The sequence below is a fragment of the Leptopilina boulardi genome, unplaced genomic scaffold (genome assembly GCF_019393585.1).
Source record: "Leptopilina boulardi isolate dan_hultmark-lab unplaced genomic scaffold, ZJU_Lbou_2.1 LbouV2_305, whole genome shotgun sequence".
Taxonomy (NCBI): Eukaryota; Metazoa; Arthropoda; class Insecta; order Hymenoptera; family Figitidae; genus Leptopilina; species Leptopilina boulardi.
Window position 1 is genome coordinate 2377685 of NW_026137869.1, and position 26708 is coordinate 2404392.

Sequence of the window (26708 nt, forward strand, 5' to 3'; positions counted from 1 at the left end):
TCAGTGGTGTTTATTCGCGCTTGCCTTCGTCTCTCTCACTCCATTCACTCGTGTGTTTGGGATGTCGTGAAATTGGTGAAATTTTTTTCAATGTGACGTCGAAATGCATTAAATTGATGCAATGTTAGTGTGGTGCTTGTATTTGGATGTGAATGCGCGTTTGAATTTTCCTTTTATAGAGATGAGAATTTGCTAGAAAACGGTGAAATTCGTGTGAGATTAGCCGGTAACGCGTCTTTCGCGGGGGGGAAGCAGTCTCTCGTCGTCGTTGTTGTATGTGTTGAAAAAAAAAATTGACGTTTTCGCATAGCGAATAACATTCAAAGGATTGTGAAGATACGTGGGAAATTATCTCAAACTAATGTGAATAATAAATTACAGTGAAATAACTCCGAAAACCCTGTGAATCGCGTGATTAATTATAGGTTATGTCGCCGGTACATAACCTCAATTCGTGTGGCAAAACAGAAAAAATTTATTGTTAAATTTTGAAAATTTCATGTGTATTGGAAAAGTAAATTGAAAATTGTTTGTCCGTATGTGATTTTTTTTTTTAAAAAAAAAAAGAAAAAAACGGATGGTGACCCGAGAATTGGAATGATTTCGTGGAAGACGAGATGAAGGCGAATGGGACAAACAATGGTGATTAGTGAATTGATTTATATATTGTTAAAAAAAAAAATCTTCTAAATTCGTTTAATTTGTCGTGAATTTATCAAAATTTTACCATCTGGTTGAGTTGTACTTTGTATGTGTTCATTGGGGGTGACATAACCTTTGCTTATGTCAGTTGTAATTTGATACCAAACAGTTTAGATTCGTTTAGTATTTTTTTTTCTGCTGATACGATAAAATAAGCTTTTTAAGACTTAAGAAAATTTAAATTAATAAATATAATATTAGAAAATAACAAATTCCTTGTGAAAAAAAAAATTTTCTAGTTTCCGATTTGTTTAAATATATTTATAATTCTTTGGTATTTGAATTTTTATATCGTTGTATTTAATTATTATTTTTAATTCGACTTTTTGAAAAAATCATTAAGATTTCTAAACGTTGGTGAAAAATGTTATTATTATTTTTATTAATTATTAAAGTATTTGTTTGAATTTTGTTTACCTGGAAAAAATTGAAATTTTATAAGCAGAAAAAATATTTCATTCATTGATGTGTGACCTTAATTTAAGTAACAGAAAGTGCTTACATTGGTATTTATTTAATGAGGTGAAATGAATTAATAAATTTTTTTTTTCCTTTGCAGGTTGTAACCGCCTGAACCCGCCTCTGGCCGCTACCACCACGCTGGAGGACCCAGGAACCCCTGCCTCTTGGAAGGGCCCACCGCCTGGCTCGGAGGCATCACCCTATACTCCCAACGCTGGCGGAGGACCAACGCCAGGCCCATATAATAATTCAGGAGGACCACAAAATAATGCAGGAGGTTTTCAAGGACCGAGTCCTTTTGCCGGCGGAGCTGGAAGTCCTGCAGGTGCGCCTCCTTATCAAGGTCCTCCGCCAGGATCGGCAACACCACAATATACTGTATCGCCAGCACCAAGTGGATCATCGACACCGGGGCCAGGACCACCGCCAAATTCAGGTGGTTTTCCACCGCCGCCCAATAATTCTGGACCACCATTTAATGGACCCGGTGGTCCAAATCCATTTGGTTCACCAACGGGAGCACCGCAATTTGTCAGTCGACCTGGATCATCGGGACCTCCTTTTGTTCCTCCTGGCGGTGGAAATCCACATTTTCCATCACCTGGTCAACCATTTGGTGGTCCTCAATATGGAATGCCACCTGGTAGCCCTTACGGTCCTGGAGGACATCCGATGGGCGGTCCGATGGGACCCGGTCATCCGGCGATGATGGGCCCTGGAGGTGGAGTTGACAGAATTGATCAAGGGTGAGTCACCAAAAAAAGGCCAAAAAATTTTTTTCTTTGTTCTTAATTTCTAAACGTTCAAAATAAAATAATGTTCTTCTTCTAAATATTTTCCGAAAAAAAAGGTGTGATAATTTTTTTATAAATAAAATTGAATTAAAAATTTTATTTACTTTTGAACGTTTAGAATAGCAGGAACATGTTCTGTGTATTATAATTTCTATATAATTCTCCTATTTATGGAGATACAATAACTTTGCGATGAAAAAGGAAGCAGAAATAATTTGAAAATTATGACAATTTTCAATTATTGAAAAAATTAAGAGTCTTTTAAAATACATATAATTTGGACTTTTATAAAATTAGAAAATATTTTAGACGATGAAAATGAATATTTATTTAGTATAATGAGAGGAAAAAAAAGATCCTTTTGTAGAAAATTAGTTGTCGAACAAAGTAAAGAAAAAAATGGAATAAATAATCAGGATTTGTTATATTTCAATCTCGTTACAAAGCGAAAATCTATAGAAAAATTAAAAAAAGTTTAAATTAGCCAGGGATTTAGAGGGAAATTTCTAAATTAGCCCACCAAAATCTAGACAAAAAAAACCCCCCTAAAATTTATAGAAATTTTAATTTATATAAAAAATAAATTTTCTTTTTGATATCTGAATGTAAAGTTTATCTGTTGATTTTTGCCACTAATTTAAATTCGGTGATTGTGATTTTTGGAGAAAATTTCATTTGTTAAGATTTGTTTTTTTTTGCAATTTAAAAAAAGTTTCCAACTTTTGTACATTTTTTTCTTATTGATAAAGAAAGGAGAGCGCGTGCGCGTAGTTTGTCGATGTCGAAGAGGTCTCGTTTCTGAGTTCTGGAGAAGTAGTGTTGTTCACTCTCTGTCACGCATCATCAAACAAACTAGGTTAGATTATTCTAGGGGCCAATGAATCGCCTTCTTCTTCTTTGTTTCTTGTCAAATATCGACATTAGAACAATATTTAAAGATAAAATAAAAAAATTTTATTTCTTTCATACAAAAATCGAAAAATTAATTTTCTTTCATACAAAAATTAATACTATTATAAATAATATAAAAATTAATATTATTTCACCATAAAAATTAATATTCAATTATTTGTCATTCCAATTAAAAAAAATTGTTTTCTTCTTCATAAATATTCTTTATTAACAAAATAGTTTTTGAATTTTCAAAATAGAATTTCTTTCCAACATTAATGATTATATCAAATATAGAATGAATTTCACTTATAGATATAGGCAATGTCTTTTGATATAATTCATAAGTAAATGTGAAATTAATTTTTTAAAATATATTATGATGATATATGCGTCTTTGCGCCTATATAATTTCTCTCTTGCATTATTAACCGTTGGTGGCTGTGCGCTGAGGAAAGAGATAGTATTGATTTTTACCGATATTTAACCGTGGAATTATCCCCTCTTACCCAACCCTGACTCCTTCCTTTTTCCTCCCCACCCCCTCCCCCCTTGCCCTTTCTGCCCCCGTTGTCTCCTGACTTCGACCACCCTATCACTATATGACTATAACGCAGGATCCCAAAGACCTGTAAGAAATAAATCTGAATAAGTGACTCATGACAGGACATTTACTTGAAAAGATTCTTTATCACTCTCCAACAACTAATTATTATCATCATATAAATTAATGCTGTTTGGGCAAATCAGAAAAAAGGAAAGTTTAACAACAAAAAAAAAAGTTAAACAATTTTTTTAATATTGAATTAATTTTTATATAAGTTTCGAATTTTTAATAATTATTAATTAGCGTTTTTAAAAATTATTACTTTTAGTTTAAATTAAAAATATTTTGTATCCTTTTCTTTCTCGTAGGGATATAATTTTAAAAATTAATTTGGGTTTAAAATATTTTTTTTTTTTGGGTTTAGCAAAGACACAAACCCGTGGGGGCTTTTTTACAGTGGCGACATCATTCGTTGCTTTATGAAACTGTTAGTATATATTTATATATATATATATATTTGGTATACACTACCTTGGCAATTCTTTTACGCGCGCGAGATATTATCACGGATCGCTAATCGGGCAAGGAACCTCCACTTCGGAGAAATAAAGCTCCCCTCCCTCCCCCCTCTATTCCCCCTTTTCCAAAAAGTAGTAGGAAGGAAAGGAAGGAACATTTAATTTATAGGAGCGAGACTAGCAACCCGTGTGCTCCTTATATACTAAAATTCAAAAGTTCTTCGAGAAAGTTTACGATGCCGTCTAGTCGGCGCGGCGCGTTTCCTCCTACCCTCTATATTTTCTCTTACTTCTCTCGCGCTCAAGCTACTACCTTAGTCCCCTTATCTCTTCGTCCTTGTTTCGTCGCGTCTCTCTTCCCCTCCCTTATTTTTTTTTCTTCTTCCTTTGCTTTATTTTTCATTCTTCTCTCTGTGAAGCTTCCCACCACCATCACTACTACTACTACTACATATTTTTCGCTTACGTCATTTTTCAAATAAACTACAAACGGAAATGCGTATATATATATTTTTTTTAATTCTTTGAAATATATATTTAGGAAAAAATATTTGGGTAGGAAATTTTTTTTTTATTGAAACAAAAATTTTGGAAACAAAATCGATTCAATTATATTTTATTATTATTATTATTATATTTTATATATTTAATCGATTTAATTTATAATTGAATTCTTATTAATTTTATTAGCATACTTTATAAATTATAGAATGTGAAACTGTAGGTAGAGTTAATGAATTAAAGCTCGAGCTTTTCATGGCTCTTGTTATTATTGTATCTTAACGAAGAATATATCAGACTATGTATATTTATATATATATACACACCATAAACAGTTTAACCTTAATGTCTCGAGGGAGTCTTAACAAGTTTTAACCCGCGGATAAGATGCATTTAACACCTTGACCATAAAGGTAAACTAAACGAGAGAAATGTTACTTAAACGATAGTAAAATATTCGTTATGGACCCACGTGTTTGAAAATCTAATTTCTATATTGTTTCATTCGTGTAGGTTCTGTCGAAAATAATTTCATTGTCTTTGTGTAAATTCATTTTTTTTCGCTTTTTTTAAATTCAAATTTTTTTTTTTAAATCAATTTCTGAAATAAAATTTTCTCGTAAAATATTTCTATTTAATTATTACAAAAAAAATTTGATTCTAATAATCGGTTGGGGATCATTCATTAATTACGTAAGGGTCTACAGGGGGAGGGTGGGTTTATAAAATCTCTACATTGTCTTACGTTGGGGGGTGGAGGGGGCAGAAGCCACTCTTACACTGAAAAAAAAATTTATTTGATTCAAATACCGGTGTATTTGGTTATTATCAAATAAATATTTACTTGAATCAAATATTTTTTATTTGAATCAAATAAATGATATTTGCTTTAAATACTGAAATATTTGATTCAAGTAAATATTTATTTGATAATAACCAAATACACCGGTATTTGAATCAAATAAATTTTTTTTCAGTGTATGTAAGATTTTGCCAAGTATTTTTCATTTGTATAGTAGTAATTAATTTTTTAATTATACATTAATATTGTTAAAAACTTACGTAAGAAGGAGGAGGGGGGGTCCGAAAAATCTAATGTATCCTTACATGGAAAGAGGGGGGGGGTCAAAATTAGCCAAAATCGTCCTTACGTAATTAATGAATGTCCCCTTACTTTATTAACAAATAAATATTTTTATGAAATAATAATTATTAATTTCGTTAATTAAATCGTATTTGTTTCAAATACACAAATTATTGCTTCAAATATAATTAAAATAAAAAATTATTTAGTTCAAGTAACCGATTATTTGAATCAAATAAATTTTTTTCTATATTAATTAAATATTAATTATTTTATTAAATGAATATTAATTAAATATTAATTATTTTTATTAAATAAATAATTATTATTTTATTAATTAAATATTAATTATGTTATTAATTAAGTATTAATTATGTTATTAATAAAAAATATTAGTAGTATATAATATTTATAAATTTTTATTGAGAATTTAAAAAAATTAGGGAAAATAAAACCAAAAAAAAATTATTATAAAATATTTTATTATAAAATTAAAAATATTTAATATCCATCATTTAAAAACGGGATTATTTTGCGTGTCGCTGCGTAAATTGTAGTGTAATATATCGAGAAAGAGAGAGAAAGACGGTTTTACGATGAAATTCCCAGAGAAGTTTTACACAAGAGTGTGTGTGTGTGTATATATATACATATATAGACTGAGAGAACACATAGTGTGCAAAAAGTTGTTAGTATACGTAAGGCCTCTATCGTCTAAAATGTCTACTGTGCGCATGTTCATTATTAACGGCGCGTAAATCAAATGTCTTCTAATGGGAAGTAAAAATGTTTCAAAGACGGCCATTTCACATCGGGGTGGTCGTCATTTCCTACAGAATTTACCAGTCATTTTCCTCTTCAGCCAATATTATATTCTCAGAACTAAGATGCTCATACACTTTTAATATAAGCGCAAATTCTTGAACTTGACTCTTTTTTACCCCTTCTTTTTCTTCTTCTTCTTCTTCTTAATATTGTATAGGATAATTTCCATGCAGTTATTACGTTAATATTTTTTTTTCGACAATTTTAATATTGATATTTATATTATATAAAATATTTATTCGCAAAAAAATATATTTATTTAAAAAATTATTTATTTATGTAAATATATTTTTTTATAGTTATTACACCCAGAGAAATTATATATTTGTCGTAGCACCAGATAGACTTTTTATTTGTTTGAAATAAAATTTTTTTTGGCTTAAATATATTTTATTTATTTATGTCGAATAAAATTTTTATTTAAAAAAAATTCTGATTAGGCTATATTTAACATTACTTTCTAGTTAAATTAACCAGAATTCTAGTTGCATTAACTAAATTCTCGTTAAAATAACCAGAATTCTGGTTAACCTAACTAGAATCAAAATGTTAAATATACCCTAACCAGAATTCTAGTTGGAATAACCAGAATTTTTTTTCAGTGTTAAAACAAAATAAAATGTCTGTTTGGTGCTGAGACAAAAATACGTTTATTTAACTCAATTATATTATATTTGATTGAAATAAAACATTTTTCTGGGTGTTATAAATAATTCGGAATTTGAAAATTTTATATAGAAAAATTCATCTGCTAGCGAAAGGTTTTAGTATAGAATAGAAAAAGATTTAGCTAAAACGAATTAAAACTTTTGTTAATCTAGTGAAATCTCTCGTTGTTGCAAATATATTTTTTTTCCGTGATCAAAACAAATGTGTGTATGAAAATTTTAAAAAGGGGAGGGGGAATATACTTTGTGGAAATAATATATTAATAATAGATATTGAATAGTAAAACCAACAATTAGTGCGCGTAATAAATGTAATCGTAAACCACAGTCTAACAGTTAGAATAAAAAGGGGACCAGTTTTCGCGTATACTATATATATATATATATAGTAGAGCGGCATCAGTCTCTTTAGTGTCAGATTAAAGGGGTCTTTTGCACGGAAATTTTCTGCGGTATCCACTAATTGGTGACTTCACCAAGGTGCATTTCTTCGGAATCGCCTAGCTCTTAAAGACTTCTTTTTTTTACCCCCCCCCATTTCCCCCACCATATATACATTTTTTTTCGTCTTTCGCTTATCTTCATCATTCATGACACATTTGTGCGAGAAAATACGAAAAAAAGATTAAAATAACTTCTCTACTATCGGATAATGAACCACATTCTTCCTCTCTGATAATTCCCCAGTCCTTGGGATATAATAATTGCCCACAATAATATACTTTTTAGTTACGTTGTTTACCTATATATATACAAGATAACAAAAACCACATGATTTTTTGTTTTCTCCGAAATTTTAGATTATTGTTATAATACTGAAAAATATTTCGGGACGCATGATTATCAAATCATTAGTCATAATTTACATTTTATCGAATTTTATTTGTCCTAATCATAGTTTTGAGCCGAATTTTAATTTGTTCGAAATAGCATTTGGCATAATTTTCATCAATCCGATTTTCTATATGGCAGAATTTTTTTATAACGAAAAATTCAACTCACAGAATTTTTATTTCTTCGAATTTTTATTTGTCAGAATTTTTATTTGCTCGAATTTTCATTTAACATAATCGGCATTTTAAATAATTTTCATTTGTCCGAATTTTCAAATGTCCGAACAAACAATCGACAGAAAGATTTCGGCGCGATTTTTAAAATCAACCAATCAAAAATTATTCATAAAATTGTGATTGGTTGATTTTAAAAATCGCGCCGAAATCTTTCTGTCGATTGTTTGTTCGGACATTTGAAAATTCGGACAAATGAAAATTCTATCAATTAGAAATTCTATTAAATGATTTGTCGGTTAAGTAAAAATTCTGTAGTATGAAAAATCGATTATATGGAAATTATATCAAATAATAATTCCAACAAATGAAAATTCTATTCAATGAAATTCTACCCAATAAAAATTCTTTAAAATGCCGATTATGTTAAATGAAAATTCGAGCAAATAAAAATTCTGACAAATAAAAATTCGAAGAAATAAAAATTCTGTGAGTTGAATTTTCCGTTATTAAAAAATTCTGCCATATAGAAAATCGGATTGATGAAAATTATGCCAAATGCTATTTCGAACAAATTAAAATTCGGCTCAAAACTAATTAGGACAAATAAAATTCGATAAAATGTAAATTATGACTAATGATATTTAGAACATAATCATGCGTCCCAATATTTGAATGGTTTTTTATTATAAAAGTATTTTTGTGTATATAGTTTATATTTGGTATATAATTCTAATGAGTTTTTTGTTTTATTATTGACTATTTGTATTTATTTATTTTTTTCGAGGCTTATCTATGGCTTTGTGCCAATAAAATAGGATTTTTTTTTCCTTTTATCTCAAATTTTCACTTTTCTTCTTCTTCTTCTTTTTTTTTTCATCTGTATTATAACACTCTTGAGACTACTTGCGAGCTCATGGTGCCGTGGAAAAAGACTTATGGGAATAAAGCCACGCAAGATAATTGGTCACAATGATAAATGATGCTGGCAAAATAATTAACAGGATTTGTCTAATTTGAGAGTTTTTTTTTTTAATGCTTGACTAAATTTCTCTTAATTAATTAATTTTTTAATATTGTCTAGGTTAGGTTCGCTTTTTTTTGGGTCATTTTTTTTTGAGAGAGAGAGAGAGATTTGGGGAAAGATTAGGGGATGATGGTTTGAAATAAGGATCACTTATTTAAGATATGTAGGATTGAAACCCTCGAAAACGTGATGTGCTCTCTCTGATACATTAAAGAGAGAGAGAGAGAGTTTGTGTGTGTGTGTGTGTTAGTGAGAGAGAGGAAGACGAATGAGACGTGAGACCATTAGCGCAGGTCAGGGCGTTATTAAAGACAATGAAGCAAACTTTATACGGCCGAGGGTACGGGGCCAATTACTTGGCAATTAGTCGAGCAAGCAACAAGTGAGTATCGCCACAACCCCCCCTCCCCTCCCCTTCTTCTTAAAGCCCTCTCTTACCCTTCTACTTGCAACCAGACTCTCTCTCTCTCTCTCACTCTCTCCATCCCCTCTGCGTAAACGCGTTGTCCAAGACGTGATGATAGGAACCACGTGGAAATTATATAAATACCGATTTAAGAAAGTTCCAAGTCACGTGGATTCAAACTCTTTCAAAGTTATATATATATATTTCTTCTTTTGAGTTCGTTTGTTACTTGTATAACATGTTCTCCATGATTTTACTTTTTGTACTTTTTTTTGATTTTTGTCCTTTTTGTACTTGTTTGCTTTTTGAAAAAACGAAATTTCTTTCGACCCTTAGTAATTTTGATCAATTCTGAAAGAAATTATTTTATTCTTCTTATGTTAAATATAAATGGAATGTTGATTTCTGATTTTGTTTATGATTTTTAACTATACTGAAAAAAAAAATTATTTGATTTAAATATAATCGGATACTTGACTATTTCAAATAAATATTTATTTGTAAATTGAAAAAAAGTATCATTAATTCAGGAAAATTATCCTTCTACTTGCAACCAGACTCTCTCTCTCACACACTCTCCTTATCCTTATTTGTTACTATTTTCTTAATTCAAGAAAATTTACTTGAAACTAGTAAAATTTTCTTGGATCAAAAAAAAAATTATTAAATACGGACAATTTGTTTCCTTGTTTCAATACTATTTTTTTCTACTGTATAAAATAATTTTTATTTGAAACAAGTAAAATAATTTCTGTAATTGAAATATATACCATTTAATTGGCTCAAATAAAAATTATTAAAAATATTTATTTGATAATAAAGTAACTGATTATTTGAATCAAATAAATTTTTTCGTAGGTATTAATCAATTTACTTTCGATTTTTTAAAGATTTTTATATAATTAAATTAAACCGCAAGGGTAGAAAATTGTTAGAGAAAGAAGTCAGAAACAATATAATTATTCAATTTCGTTCTCATTTGAAATAAATTTATTTAAATCTAGAATTTTTAGTTACAGTGGAACCTCGATTATCCGAACTAATCTAGGCAAGGCCGGGTTCGGATAATCGAAAATTCGGATAATAGAGATTTTAATTTTTTTTAATAATTAAAGTAAAAAAATGTACAGTACATATGTTTTTAAATATACATAAGTATATACATATATGTAAATATATATTAATTAATAATATATTAAAAACTCAAAAAATTCGGAAATTTTTAAGATTTTTTTGGCATTAATTTGGTTATTTTGCTTTGAATGATAAAATAAATAGAGAAAATAAAATTTAAAATTCGGGAGACCAAAAAATAGTTCGGATAAAATGTTTTTCGGTTCGGATAATCGAGGTTCCACTGTATATAATTCCTTAACTGGGGGGGGGGGGTGTTTATAAATTTAAATAATTGTCCTAAATTAAGAAAATTAATTGGTTTATTATTTCTCCATTTTTTAATTATAATTTAGATATTTTAAATTCAAATTAACAATTTTAAAAAAGTTTCTTTTAATCGAAGAGAACTTTTTCATATCAATAAAGTTCCCAAGAGGGTAAATTTTTTTCTAATTCAAAATTTTAAAAATCGAAAGATTATTTTTTTTTCTATTGGCAATATTTTATATTTCATATTTTGTTATTAAAAAAATAGAAAAATTATTTTTTATTTAAGAAAGAAAATAATTTTTGAAAAATATTACAAGTGTAGAAAAAATTGCAAAATTAATGAAAGATTTTTTTGTATTATTATTATTTTTTTTTATTTTTTATGAATTGTGTAAAAAATGTCTTTGACTTCTTTTTCGAGAAATGAGCCCAGCAGCTTTTGAATCGCTGTGTACCATCGCAACTATCCCGATGGTGAGGTGGGTGGAAAAGGGGGGTTGTGGAGCTGCGGCGGGCGTTTTTCAAATAATTACATCGGGCTGTGGTAGTGGTAGTGGTGGTGGGTTACCATAGCAACCGCGGTCTTCTACAGACGAACCAACTGAGCGACTCGTCTCGTACCTCGAACACCCTCGAACCAGTCTGAAAGGGTTGCTGGAATCAAATCTACATTACTTGTATCTATTCTCTTTCATCTAATCAGTATTTAATGAGTATCTTAACTATAAAATTAGATTAATTTAATTATTAATAATTGTTAGAATTTATTTCTATTTTTAGAAATAAATTTTTCGATTTTCTTCTTTCTCTCTCTCTCTCTCTCTCTCTACCATTCTCGCATTTTAATAAATTCTCCTCCAGCGCTATATTATATATTCAGTATAGTAGAGGGCGTTAATTAATTTTTAAAATTAGATTTAAAAATGTGATTAAAATTCGTAAAAATTATTTTTTTTTAGAGGAAAAAGGTCCATTTTTCAAGCAGTATAGAAAATAATTTAGAAATTATTAAAATTTTAATTACTTTAATTTATTGTATTTTAATAAAAACGAATTCAAAATTTGAAAAATATTTTATTTTAACAAATTTTAGGAATTGATAATTTTTAGATACTGAAACTTTGTTAGTAAATAATTAGGAAAAAATACGTGGATTTAAAACACAATTTTTTTTTCTAGTTCGTCACGACTTGTTGAAGGTTTCTTTTTTATATATATATAAATGCATGATGAGGATTTCTTCTTAGATAACCACTATCTCGAAGATACGGAAATTAGGTCAGGACAATTACAGTTGCGTAAATGTCGTGATATTTCTCAGGAAAGTCGTTCAACTTGTCAAGGTATATTGAAAATTGCAGTTGTAAAAGATTATAAGTTTAAAGAAAGAAAGAAAAAAAAAAATGAATCTGAATTTTAATTTTTTTTTTTGTAAACAGGATTGAAATTAATCTAAACTGTCCGTTTTTTGCAACAAACTTATCTAAGTTCTTCTACTTAACGTAACCTAACGCATAAAGGGTCAAGTAGTACTCGCGAGTGGTGGGGTCAGTTCGTGACCCGACCACCTGTGGAAGAGTAGAGTCTTGGTAGCTTAGGAAATTCATAATAGGTCGAAAAAAATTCCTATTTCAAATATATAGAAAAAATAATTTCAAAATTTATTGGTTTTTAAATGTATTTTTAAAAAAATCTTTATATGGGCAAATCCATACGAAACTTTTAACTTTCATGAAAAAAAAAATTTCTTTTTTTAATTTGCAGGCACATTGATGTCACTTTGTATATACACGTTTAAGTACATTTTAGCACTACAAATTCATATGCGTGATTCATTTTTAGCTCACGCCGTCAATGTTTAACTCTTTAAACTCTTTAATGTTAATAAATTACATATAAAATTGAAAAATTCAATTTTTTTTTGAGAATTTCAGAATTTTGAGAAAAGAGAGGGTAAAGACTCCAAAAAAGTTTTTTCAACATATTCTTAACTTAATAAAATTTATTTCACTTAAAATCCTTAAGCGATGAGCCAAAAGTTTTGAACGTTCAAATGAACAAAATTTTTTTTTACAACTTCTTTAAGTACGAATTTTATTACAAAATATTATTTTAAATATCCTAAAAGAAGTTATTAATTTAATATTTGTTTAATTTACTGTTTTATTTAATATTTAAATTATAATTTTTAATAATTTATAGATTAAAAAAAATATTTTGTTCATTTGAACGTTCAGAACTTTTGGCTCATCTTAAGCGGCGTTTTTGTATTCAAATATATGTATGAAAATGTTTCGATCACACCATAGATTGATCTGTTTAAAGCAAAAATGCAGTTGTGCCTTTCAAAAATGTATAAATTTAAATGAAATCACGATTTTTATTATCATCTTTAAATTGTTGCCACAGGAATACAATTAGAGGCACATCATTGAAAAAGGTCTTAAAAGTTTTGTTTTTTCATCACCTTTTAAGAAATGCATTGAACTTTTATTTTTATCCAACGCCGTAATAGATATTTTCATAAGAAGACGTTCAATTGAATTTTTTTAAAAAGTGCTATCACTCAATCAAACCTTCGTATTTTTAATAATCAAGAAATATAATTCCCTTCCAAGTGTATATATGTGTAAAAGGTAAATTCGATCCAAAGGAAGGTAAAAGAAACATAAATCAAGTCTATGTCATGTTAAGTTGCTACGTTTCGATAGCTTGGTTTGCTATCTTCTTCAGGCTAATTTATTTGAAAAAAACACCAAAATTAATAAATACACAGCACAAATTAATCAAAATTAACATAAACCAAACAACAATAATACCTGAATATTTATAAAGTCATATTACATAACAACTAGTCGAAATTAAAATTTGTTATAACAATCCGTTCAGAAATTAAAATTAAATAAATTAATATAAACAGAAAAAATAAAAACGTTAACTTTTTCAAGAAATTCAAATGAAATTGAAGTATTTTTTCACTTTTTAACTTATAAAACTAATTGTCAAATAAATAATTTGTTCTAATATTGTACATAAATGTTCCTTTGTGTATATAATTTAGCACAAAAAATGGTACCCAAAGTTTTAACTAAAAATAATTCAGATTTTTAAGTGTTCGATTTGAAAATCACAAAAGTTAAAAGTTTCGTGGAGTTGCCCATAATGTAGAACAGATAAATTTCAAATTATTTTTCTGTTTTCTGAATGAACTTTTTTTTTCACTGAGTTGACAATATTTATTCTTGGTGCAATATTTTTCTTTCTACGATCCATTCATGTATGTGTTTCAAAGTTGACGACGACAGCCTGGTTAGCGATCCATTGTCGAGTCGTTAAGTTTCGTCGTGCGACCACTTTTCATGCTACTCTCTTTATTCCTCTTTCTTTATTTCTTTCCTACTGTCTTTCGATTCATTTCTTTTGGTCTCGCTCGATTAGCCATAGCACACGCGTCCGAAAGAAGTTTTTGATTTTACTAGGTACTTAAGAATATATATATATATATATATATTCTTTGTGTCATACATTTTATCTTCTTTTTTTTACCTAAAAAATCGAGTGCAATTAAAAGTGAAAAAAAAGTTTTCTTTCTTGCGCGCACAAAGATTGAGAGTCATAAAATAAATTAGATTGATTAAACTATATAATTCGTTTGACAGGGTACAATCTATGTGCGATCATTAAATGTATATATATATATACTTCTAAGTAACCATATCACGAAGTTTAAAAATTGCACAACCGCAAAATCGATTTCCGCGCAGCAAATTAGAACGATATCGTGATCGTAAAGGGCGACACCCTGACGAATTGCGGTTTTCGCGCCCTGACCTTTTTTTTTAAGGTAGAGATCAAATTATAATTCTCTGATTAAAATAATAGGTTTTATTTTTTTATTGAAAAAATAGAAAATTTTTCGTAGGGGAAAAAATTATAAATATCATCTTTGAGTTTTTTTTGTATTTTATTATAGTGTGGTGTTCTCTCTCTTTTGCTTCCGAAAGACTATCCGTATTTCATCTCCATTAGTCGGAGGCGCGCGACCGCGAAGTAGTTGGCTTTTTGTCACTCGTCCGCTACTTTGCTGCAACACACCTTGTGAATCATTAATTATAGTGCAGAGCTTGTCCCTCCTATATATATATATATTAGTGTCGTGTGTCTTCATGGCAGATCACTAAAATTTCATGGTGTGATTTGCTCGATAACACATGTTCTAAGAAAAAAAATTTTTTTAGGATAAAAAGTTATTTCTTCTTTTTTAATACAGAAATTATTGCTCCAAATTGCAGTTGAATTATTTTGTTTCAAAAATTATTTGATAAATATTTATTTGCTAATAGTAAACAATTATTTGAATCAAATAAATTTTTTTTTTCACTTTAGCGGTATTTATTTCATTTATATGGGAATTTTATTACTTTTTTTTTTCTCCATGAAAGATATTAGCGGAGTCCAAAGTGAAATGTTCTGATTTTACACACCGAGGATAGGGTTGTTAGTGCCTCGTTAATTTATTAGACAGACTGACGGTTGGATGAACGGATGATTCCGCATACGTCACCGGGCGCACCGCGATGTCACTCGGTTAATTGCCCCTTAATTGATCGTAATTAAGTTAACTTCCGTTACACGTGGGCGCAATTTGCGGGGATCAACCAAATGCGAGAAGTTTGATTTCAAGGACCTTGGAATTTTTTTTATCATTCCTCAATTTTGATTTTAATTTTTTGAAAATAATTGGAAATTTCAATTTTTACAAAAGAATTTATTTATTTTTTTTAGTTTATAATTTTATATAAATTTTTATAAAAATTTGATTTGCTTTTTTCAATTTATTTGATTCAAATAATCTCTATTATCGAATAAATATTTTCTAGAAGTAAATAATTTTTATTTCAGTCAATTAAATTTTATTTTAAATATAGAGAAATTGCTTTAAATACAGTTTATTTGGTTCAAATAAATATTTATTTCATATACAAATAAATATCTGTTTGCTATTACTGAAATAATCAATTATTTGTATCAAATAAATTTTTTACAGTGTATATAAATTTTTAGAAATATGATTGAATTTATAGATTTGATTTTCAATAATTTTGGTATACAAAATTCAGTGTATATAAATTTTTTAGAAATATGATTAAATTTATAGATTTGATTTTCAATAATTTTGGTATACAAAATACCAGTTGATGTGAATTAATTGTATTGATGTGAAATAAATATAGTAGTAGTTTTCACCTGTTGCCCCCGTGAATTGACCTTCTATCTTTAAAAGGACATATATTCACGAACGAATAAATTAGAATGTTTTTTTTCTTTTTTTTTTGACAAAAGTTGAGATCGTTGTCCTTCAGACTCTGCGACTCCTCCCACGACATCAACCCGGAATATCTTTTTCCTTTGGTCTCTCTCTCTCTCTCTCTTTCTCTCTCGCGAGAGAGGATCGATTTCAAGGGAGTGTCACGGTATCGTGTATCTTTGAAATTGTAGATGACTTGCCTCAAGTCCGAACCATTGTAGTTGCAAATTCGTTGACCTTCCTCTCGCGATTAAACAGAAGTAAAACAAAAATTAATTGACAAGAGCGAAATAACATTCTGCTTTTCTTTTTAATCACTTGTCTCTCATATTTTTCGAATTTTAATTTTTCTTATCTGATAAAAAATATTCTATGACGATTTTTCGGTTAATTCCTTTATTCTAGAAAAAAAATTTATATTCTTTATAATTTACGTGAAAATATATAGAATTTGAATTTTTTTTTTTGCAGCTTATGATGATCATAAAAATGATGATTTATATTGTTGTTTTTAGTATATAGGAAATTTTTTAGTTTTTCTATATAAAAGAGGAAACGAAATCAGTGAGAGTCACCCAGACGGTAATTGGTACAAAAATGGTGATGAGGACTCACATTTTATTTTCATCTCTCTCTCTCTCGCTCTCTTTGTATGTATAGTGAATATTCCATAGTCACGAGCTGTGGAATATAATAAAAATTCGTCCGGTTTCCCCTCCTTGTGATTTCTTCTTTTTCTCTCCTCTCGTATCCTTTCTTTTTCTTCAGCACTGTCTTTTACTTCTCTCTGTCTATCGTAGATGTAGATGAGTTCTTCTCGGAAGCCACTAGGCGGAGACGAAACTTAGGAGGGCTCGATCCCGATGTAAACAGGGTCGAAACTTGGTCCGCAAGGCGCGACTAACAGTCACTTGCAGAAATATTATTGTCCATTCTTGTATAACACTTCAGGGAGTCGTTGGTTGAACAACTGTTGTCCTGTCCTCTCCCTCCCCCTCGTTTCTCTTTTTTTTTTTTTATAAATTTTCTCTTTCTCTTTTCCTCCCTCTTTGCCGTTTCTTCCTTGTTTTTTCTCCCTCCTCTCTCTTTCTCTCTCTCGGTTCTTCGCACACTCCGGTTTGTCCTGTTTGTTCGTTTGTACGATCGTTGGTTAGCTTTTACCATTGCAAAGGACCATCCAACGATGGGAGATTGCACGTTCTCGGGTCCGACCATCCTGGCTGCACTTGCACAACTAAATGCAAAATGAAAATAATTAAAAAAAATATATATATATTTCTTTTCATATTCCCACTGACACACGTTTCGTGTTCTTCTCGTCGGGAATATATAATTACTGTATTATTTTTCTCTATATAGTAATTTTTCTATTTTCTTTGATTTTTATTTATTTAAAAGTGTATTTTAGTTTGTGAAATAGTTTTTATTTATTCCTTTCTCTGCATAGCTAAAACGATATAAATTCATTATAATAGTAGTATAGTAAATTTTTTTCATGTACTGTGGCAAAATGAACTAGATTATTTTAACGTATCGAGTAATGCTTACATGACAGTATAGGAAACTTTGCTATATAGTAAGCCAATAAACTAATCAGTTTTTTATATTGGAACAATTATTTTTACTTATTAATCACATGTTATCTGTAATTTAGTTCTTTTTTCTCTGAAAATTACTTTTCGTAAAACTTCTCGTTTAATGTGGAAATGCAAAATAGATCGCAATTTTCGTTGATATTGATAAGGAAAATTTTTTCCTTTCTTTTTTTACATAGAAGAAGTTTGATATCGCAACTCTTCGCGTGGCTTTTGTCTTGTTTCTCGGGTCAAAGCGATTCGTCGCCAATAGATTTCACATCAGTTTCATAGCTCGATGGACAATACTTTCACTGCAACTTTTCGTCCTTCTCGTTTCCATCTTGTTCCTCTCTCGTCCCTACCCCTTACACCAGCTTCCATCTCTCTATACGCATGCAAACGTTGAGATGTGTACCTGTGTTTATATCACATATGTGTATTGGTGTTTTCTCTCTGTTTTATATATATATATACTCACATTATATCTGGTGTATCTGGCATCGTACTCACCTTGGATGTACACGGTGGTATAGAAAATAAGCGCGCGTCGTTGCTACGTTGAGACAAAAAAAAATTATCGGTCAGCTAACAAAAATTCAACTTACGTTGATCAAAGATCCGTTATTTCATGTATCGAAAAAAATAATTTTTCAAATTCTTCTTTATAACACCTTCATAAACTAATTCAATTCGACTTTGTTACTCTCGAAACCTGAATTATTATGATGGTAAAAATTCTGAAAAATGAAGATATAAAAAATTACCGACCTAGAAATCTACCTTACCGACTGATGGTAATTTTTTTTGAAAAATATGTAAATTACCGACATAGGAATCTACCTTACCGACTGATGGTAATTTTTTTGAAAAATATGTAAATTACCGACATAGAAATCTACCTTACCGACTGTTGGTAATTTTTTAAAAAGAAAATTCTAAGAATTTTTTTACCATCAGTCGGTAAGGTACATTTCTAGGTAGGTAATTTTTTATTTGTTTCATTTTCGAGGGAAAAACTATTTTGCCATCAGTCAATAAGAAAGATTTCTATGTTTGTAATTTATATATTTTAATTTTTCAATATTTTACCATCCGTCGGTAAGGTAGATTTCTGTGTCGGTATTTTTTAGCAAAAAGTAAATTATTTACACGGAGAGAAATCTGGTGCGATTTACGCATGAGCATGTCCTTAGGAATATAGTAACAGACGCTTTCAAGCAAAAATCCTAAGTGAGCGAGGTATTATTGTATGAGTCTCACCTGATATTCAGATGGAATCTTATGGTTTTTGCTTGGAAGTGTCCATGCTATATTCCTATGGACTTGCTCATGCGCAAATCGCAGCAGATTTCTCTCCGTGTAGTTTTTTGATAATTTAAATTTAGAGAATAGTATTATTTTTGTTTTACCAAATTTTTAATAAATCATAATTTAAAAATTAGTAAAACTTTCCATACTAATTTAAATTAATGAACTAACTCTCAGTAATTTAAATTAAAAGAATTAAATATTTATCTTTCATGGGAAAATTCACTTGAGATGAGACATAGTAAATAGTGCAACATAATACTATTTTCTAACATATTATCGCACCATATAACTGGTTGGCTACTATATAAAAGCATTCTTAACTCGATATATATATATATATATATATATATATGCTCGTTTATCCAACGACATGTTTGCACGAAATCGTAACGCGTCAACGATTTATCCATAACTATCGATTGCCGTCGATTTATGAATGAAATGATATGTTGAAGTTTTGGCGTATAGGTATATATATATATAACGTTTTCACCACATCGCGTATCCCATATGCATCATAAATCAACGTAATAATAAGTGAATCGTCTGACTATATACTCGACTAGAGGCTTGAATATTTATGCTGAGGAATATATGAGTTTTTGTGTGTATATGTGTGAGAGAGAAGTATATATAGATATAACTGCATTTGTTACTATTACCATTCTAAATGAATGAGAGATTTACATTGTGTATGATCCAAGTCTTTAATTTGACTGTCAACATATTCTAGTCTTCTTTGTTTTGTAGTACAAATATAATTTTTGATTTCATTTCCCTGTTTCTTTCATTAGAGTAGTTTAGAGTTTTTTTACTCTTTATTTTCACTCGTCGAGTTCATTATAGTAATTTTTTACTTGACTAATTTTTAGTAGTATATTATGTTATTAGTAGTATTATTATATTTTAATTAATTTTTACACTCTAAATCTGGATTAGTAAAATTTTTTAACTAATTATAAAAAGAATTCGATTTAAAGTAGCTATAAAATATTATATCTGATAGATAACTTTATTTTCTTCGTGTGAGAATTTGTTTCCTAAATTGAAAACTTCTACAAATCTTTTAGTTATTTTTCACTAAAAGTTTAGAAAAACTATTACTTACACTGTAAAAAGAAAGTGCATACACAGAAAATTAAAAGGCATTAAAATAAGCTGCAACGCTTATTATTTTAATCCAATTTTTCTTATTTAAATCCATTTTGGTATTAAAATAAGCAAAATTGGATTAAAATAATAAGCGTTGCAGCTTATTTTAATGCCTTTTAATTTTCTGTGAAAACAGTACCGAAAAGTACTAAAACAATACCGATTTTAGGTATCAAAATAGAACCAAATGATAATTTAGTACTTGAAGTCAGTTTTAAATTAATACCTTTCTTTTTACACTGTAATCAAATAGTAACATTTTATTAAAGATTAGTGAAAATTTTTACACTGAAAAAAAATTTATTTAATCCAAATAATCGGTTGCTTGATTATTAAATAAATATTTACTTGAATTTAATAAATTTTATTAGAATCAATTAAATTGTATTTTAAAATAAATTTTATTTGATTCAATTAAATTGTATTTCTTTCAAATGAAGAAATTATTTATTTAAATGTAGTTTATTTAATTTTGATATCAAAAATCACTTGATTCAAGTAAATATTTATTTGATAATAGCCAAGTAATCGATTATTTGAATCAAATAAATTTTTTTCAGTTTAATTTGAATTAATGTAACGAATTTTGACAAATTTAGAGAGTATATTATTAATTTTTAAATTTTCCCTATAAGTTGGGTATTTGTTGAACCAAATACAAAATTCGAATGATTCAGTGAAATGGAAATAGTTTTAAAATTAAATCTTTTAAAAAAAAAATACACATTAAAAGAAAGAATAATATAATTTTTTTTTAAATTATATAACCCTTATAGATTCAACCCTGATGTAATATATATTTATGTATAGCGCAGAAGATAGTTGTACATAACCATTTGCGTATATAAGGTGGTGTTAGAGGGTTTTGTGGGAGGGATAGTAAAGAGAGAAAGAGAGAGATAGAGAGAGAGTGAGAGACGAAGGAGAGGACTATAGGAGAGATTGTTGGCGTCTGTAACACACACAAATGCAAAAGGGACACACAAGAAACGGAGTTTCGCACTCATGAGCTTGCACACGAACGTTAATGTAAATTGTATATACATATATATATATGTACGCCCACACTCACGTACAGGTGCATTTGTCCGTGATCTCCTCGCGCTCGACAGTGTTTCTCAGCATCCTTATATATATATATATATATATATATATATATATATATATATATGAACCACCCTCTCCCCTCAAAACCTACTATCAAGTCTTCCATAAACTCGAATCAAGATTTAAACGATATATGCTAATATCGGGTTTAGTATGCGCCACGGTGGCCCTGCATTATGAAGATTTTCAATTTTACGCGATCTCGAGACGAATAAATATTTACCAGGTATATATATATACACGCGAGCCGCCACACGGTTAACCCTGTCGTGAACATGTCTCACTGTGTGACGAAGGTCTGTTGACACCTCTGAATTTTAGGATTGTTTTTTATCGTCTTTTATTTTTCGGCCTTGTTGCCTTTGATAAAATTTAGGAAATTAAATAAAAATTTAAAAAAATAAATTCGTACTATATGGTTAAATTAACCAAATTGTTGTATTTGCAACACAGAAAAAAACTTAGTGTCATTTTTTGTTGCAAATCAAAATGAGCCAATGCTAAACGACATAGACAGTGGCGCCACCAACTTGGTTCATTTTTGTTGCACATTCTGAGTTTAGTTTTTTTCTGTGAAAAATATATTTAAAAGAAAAATTAGATTGGACTGTTTGCTTTTGAATTTGTTAAATTTTACTAAGCTGGTAATTTTTTTTTTTAGTATTTATACTAATTTTTTTGCTATTAGTAAAATTTAACTCATTTAAAAGCAAAAGGTGAGTCACTAATTTAAATTAGTTTATATTTTTACTATGAAAATTGGTTCATTAAATGAAATAGTAAATGTTTTGACTAATTTTTAGTCAAAAATACTGTAGAAAATTACTAATAATTGTAACAGTAGCCTCACTAATTGAAATAGCTTTCCTAAATTAGTAATTTTCTACTAACAATTAATTACTTTTGAACTAAAAATTAGTCACTCTCTAAATCTGAATTAGTAAAAATGTTTACTAATTTGAATTAGTGATTCACTTTTTATTCTGAATTAGTAAAATTTTACTAATTGTTAGTAAAAGTTACTATTTGATACTAATTTGAATTAGTGATTCACTTTTTATTCTGAATTAGTAAAATTTTACTAATTGTTAGTAAAAGTTACTAATAATTAGTAAAATTTTACTAATTCAGAATAAAAAGTGAATCACTAATTCAAATTAGTAAACATTTTTACTAATTCAGATTTAGAGAGTGACTAATTTTTAGTTCAAAAATAATTAATTGTTAGTAGAAAATTACTAATTTAGGAAAGCTATTTCAATTAGTGAGGCTACTGTTACAATTAGTAATTTTCTACAGTATTTTTGACTAAAAATTAGTCAAAACATTTACTAATTCATTTAATGAACCAATTATTGTCATAGAAAAAATATAAACTAATTTAAATTAGTGACTCACCTTTTGCTGTTGAATGAGTTAAATTTTACTAATTAGTAAAAATGTTTACTAATTTAAATTAGTGACTCACTTTTTACTTTAAAATTAGTAACATTTTACTAATTGTTAGTAAAAGTTACTAATAATTAGTAAAATTTTACTAATTCAGAAGCAAAAAGTGAATCACTAATTCAAATGAGTAAACATTTTTACTAATTCAGATTTAGAGAGCAAAGCGGTTACTATAATTAATTTAATGAATCGCCGCAGTTGAATTAGTCAAAAGTGACTAATTCAGATTTGTTAAGGTAGTTAATAACTAATTAGTTATTTTTAACTAAAAGATTAAATAAATCACTATTTAAATCAGCGACAGATTTTTTACTATAAAAATAGTTATTTTTAACTAAAATTCAAATTTAGAGACTAGTGGAAAGTTTTTGCACGTCTTCAGATAATATTAGTATTATATATCCGATCCAGATTTTTTTTTTCTTTTTTTTTTTTTGCAAGTGATGACAAATAATAATTCGATATCAGCATTCCATCATGAATCATAAGTTAATGTTGACAGTGGTCGCGACGTCAGCATTGGCAATGTGCCCGGGGAAATAATTCGATCAACGTTGCCAACTAGAGAGTATTTTCGGCAAGTTTTCCCAAGATAACGCAAGGTTGGTGATCTTAGTTTGCCTCAAATATATACGTGAACGTTTGTTTTACTTGTCAGAATTAAGAGATACAGAAGTCTTCTCGATAAATTAAATCATTAGTTTAAAAAAAAAAAAAAAAAAAATTAATTTCCCTTTATAGAAATGGTGCAATTTTCTTTTTTAATATAATAATATAATATTATATATTATCTTGCTCTCTATATAAAATCGCATTTATTTTCTACGTGATGTCAGCACCTATGACGTAAAACTTGATATGTGAAAGCTCAATACATAATCGCGATGAATTCTTATCTTACATTTTAAAAAAGACAGTGAAAAATTTTTTATATATATGTTGCGCGGATATTTTGATCTAAATTATTTTTTTTTTTTATTTTATTAATTTTCAGTAATCTTGGTTAATTTTATTTTATATTAAATAATATGAATAAATATAATTGTGATTTTGTATATATAATATAAATGGGGATCAAATTTTGATAAGACCTCTTCGAGCTTGAATTGATATATTATCCGCGGATTTACTGTTGAGCAATTTGACTGTTTTGCCATTGTCTTGAAATATGACAGTGATTTTTAATCCATATCAATAAAAAAAAAAAAAAAAAAAATTCTTTTTTGTTGAAACGTTGGTAGACCGCCTGTTGCGCTTTCAACAGCCCTGAGGCAGAGGCCTTCCTGCTCACCAAAGATCCACTTACGTCTCAAAAGCTACGTGCTTTCATGCATGATCCACAGGCCTCCCCTCCCCCTAAGGCTGTCTATCTTCCGTATATTTTCCCATCAAACAATGACATCAAAAGTTAATTATTTAAAATTTCTTTGCGAAAATTCGAAATCTTGTCGCGTATAATCTTAGGAAATATTTTTATTTATTTACTATTATCATTTATTCACTCACTTAACCCAGTGTGACAGGTTTTTGGCTAAATATATGACCAAAAAAAAAAAAATGATAAATTATTTATTATGATAAAAGGTCTATTATTGTATTTGTTTAGAGTTTTCTTCGTTCTCATTAAAAATTTATTTAGCTCCTTCGACATTTGAAATGGTTGACTTGATCTTCTTTTAAAATTTTAATTTTTCCCTCGGTTTTTCACTTCGCAGGAATATATTTTTTCCTGAATCGAATTTATTATTTTTAGTAGTTGCAAAATAAAAATCTTTATTTTTCTTTAAATGAATAAATAAAATTTTATTGACTCAAATTATTTGGTTTAAGGAAATATTTGACTATTATAAAATAAATACCTATTTGAATAAAATAATTTTTATTTGATTTAAATAAATCACAGAAAATTAAAAGGCATTAAAATAAGCTGCAACGCATCTTATTTTAATCCAATTTTGCTTATTTTAATACCAAAATGTATTAAAATAAGAAGTGTTGCAGCTTATTTTAATGCCTTTTAATTTTCTGTGATAGTATTTGGACCAATAATTTCTGTATTTGAAACAAAGGTTATTTAATTAACTCAAATAATAATTATATATTTAATACAAATAAATATTTATTTGCTAATAGTCAAGTATCACAGAAAATTAAAAGGCATTAAAATAAGCTGCAACGCTTATTATTTTAATCCATTTTGGTATTAAAATAAGCAAAATTGGATTAAAATAATAAGCGTTGCAGCTTATTTTAATGCCTTTTAATTTTCTGTGTATAATTGATTATTTGAACCAAATAAATTTTTTTTCATAGTGTACGAATAGAAATTTATTTAATACGAATAATTATATTTGCTTGATACAAATAATTATATTTATTTAATAATAGTAAAATTACCGATTATTTGAATCAAATTAGTTTTTTTTTTTAGTGTAATCGAATTTAAAGGATTCTGCACTCGATTGGAGTTGCATCGATTAGAGGTATTCAGTGAATGTTTATAGTTTAAATATGTCTTTCTATAAAATATTCAAGGCAAATTAGCTATTTGAAAATAGTAACTACTTTGAAATGAACAGTGTTAGGTAATTCAATATCAACTAATTAGACATAATTAAATAGAATCAGAAAAGAGACAAGAGATATGAAAATTAAATATATATATAATATAATGATAAAATTAAATACTAGAGAATTGATAAAATACGTCTGTCGGAATAAACTCATGTCAAGAGTCAAATGAAGGAGAAGTTAACCTATAACCTCGTTGTTTACAAGCACAAAAAAAGTGTGATGGTACGTGCGTGTGTACATATTGCGTTTGAACTTGTAAAGGAGCGTGGGTCGCGCTGGTCTGTCAGGCGCCAACAAGAATCTAACCTATTCCCTTTTCTCATCTAAAATGCCTCGCGTATAAACCGCGCGCAGCATCCTAAAGGACAATCGGAGCAAGGGACAAGGGAATCAGCAAATGTAAAAGAGTCAAATGTGTTGACATATATATCTCTTTCTTCAATAGTGCACATTGGCAGACAAATTTTTTTTTTCAATATATGATTTTTGCGTCTCTTCTTTCGTTTCGTTTTTTTTTTATTTTTCTTGTTTTCTTCACATATAAATTCTTACGCGAAGAGAGCAAAATATCGTCAAAAGGTCGAGAAAACCATTGAAGGTGGTGAAGGTTGTGGTAACCGGCGGCGGCACTATCGTCGCTGACTCAGCTTATGGCTGATCATTCGATCTGCCTCTCCCTGTCTGCAAGCTATTCTGATGCATATTTTCTTCGTCGTCTTCTTTTTTTTCTAAATTTAACTGATTATAAAAGTTGAAAACAATTTTTTTATTTTTCTAAAAACTTTCAATATTGTGAATAAAATAAGAAAATGTTATTCCTCCTAATATTGATTAATTCGGATTTTCAATGGATCGAATAGTTTTTTCTTGTGGGTTTTATAGAATTTTTATTTAACCTTCTTTAAATAACGGAATTTAGTTTCTGTAAAGTTTAATAATATTCTTATCATTTAATCTATCGTCAATTTATTTACTTTGATGCACTGATAGAAAAGATTGGTTGGGGTGACCATTTTTAATTAGTAAACTATATTGCTGATAATTTATTAGTTGTGGTTACTATTTTTATTGGTTGGCATAATTATTTTATTAGTTTAATTATTTTGTTGAAACAACTATTTAATTAGTTACCTTACTAATTAAATAGGCTGACTAATTAAATGGTAACAATAACTAATATTTAGCAAAAATATACTTTTACTAACGAAATGGTAATCGTAACGAATCGTTTCTCTCAGTGTGAAAATATTGTGATGTTAAATTGATTTGAATAATAATCGTATAATGATTCGAATAATTGGATTAAAGTTTATATTCTAAATCTTCATGCAAACAAGTTTGGCTAAAACCATATTACATAATCGAAGACTCAGATGTAAATCTTGATGAGAGAAAAATGAACTACCTAATCC

General features: G+C 28.5%; 1 protein-coding gene across 2 annotated transcripts in view; it reads left to right on the forward strand.

The window, feature by feature from the left end:
- Positions 1-26708, forward strand: part of LOC127283080 (LIM domain-binding protein 2) — a 103173-nt gene continuing 76465 nt past the window's right edge. The window contains exons 1-2 of one of the 2 annotated variants that reach the window (XM_051307746.1): positions 1-642; positions 1262-1910. In XM_051307746.1, the coding sequence (XP_051163703.1) occupies positions 618-642; positions 1262-1910 (674 nt within the window). In that variant the 5' untranslated portion in view covers positions 1-617. The remainder of the gene's footprint in view (positions 643-1261; positions 1911-26708) is intronic. The other variant, XM_051307745.1, reaches the window with a different exon arrangement.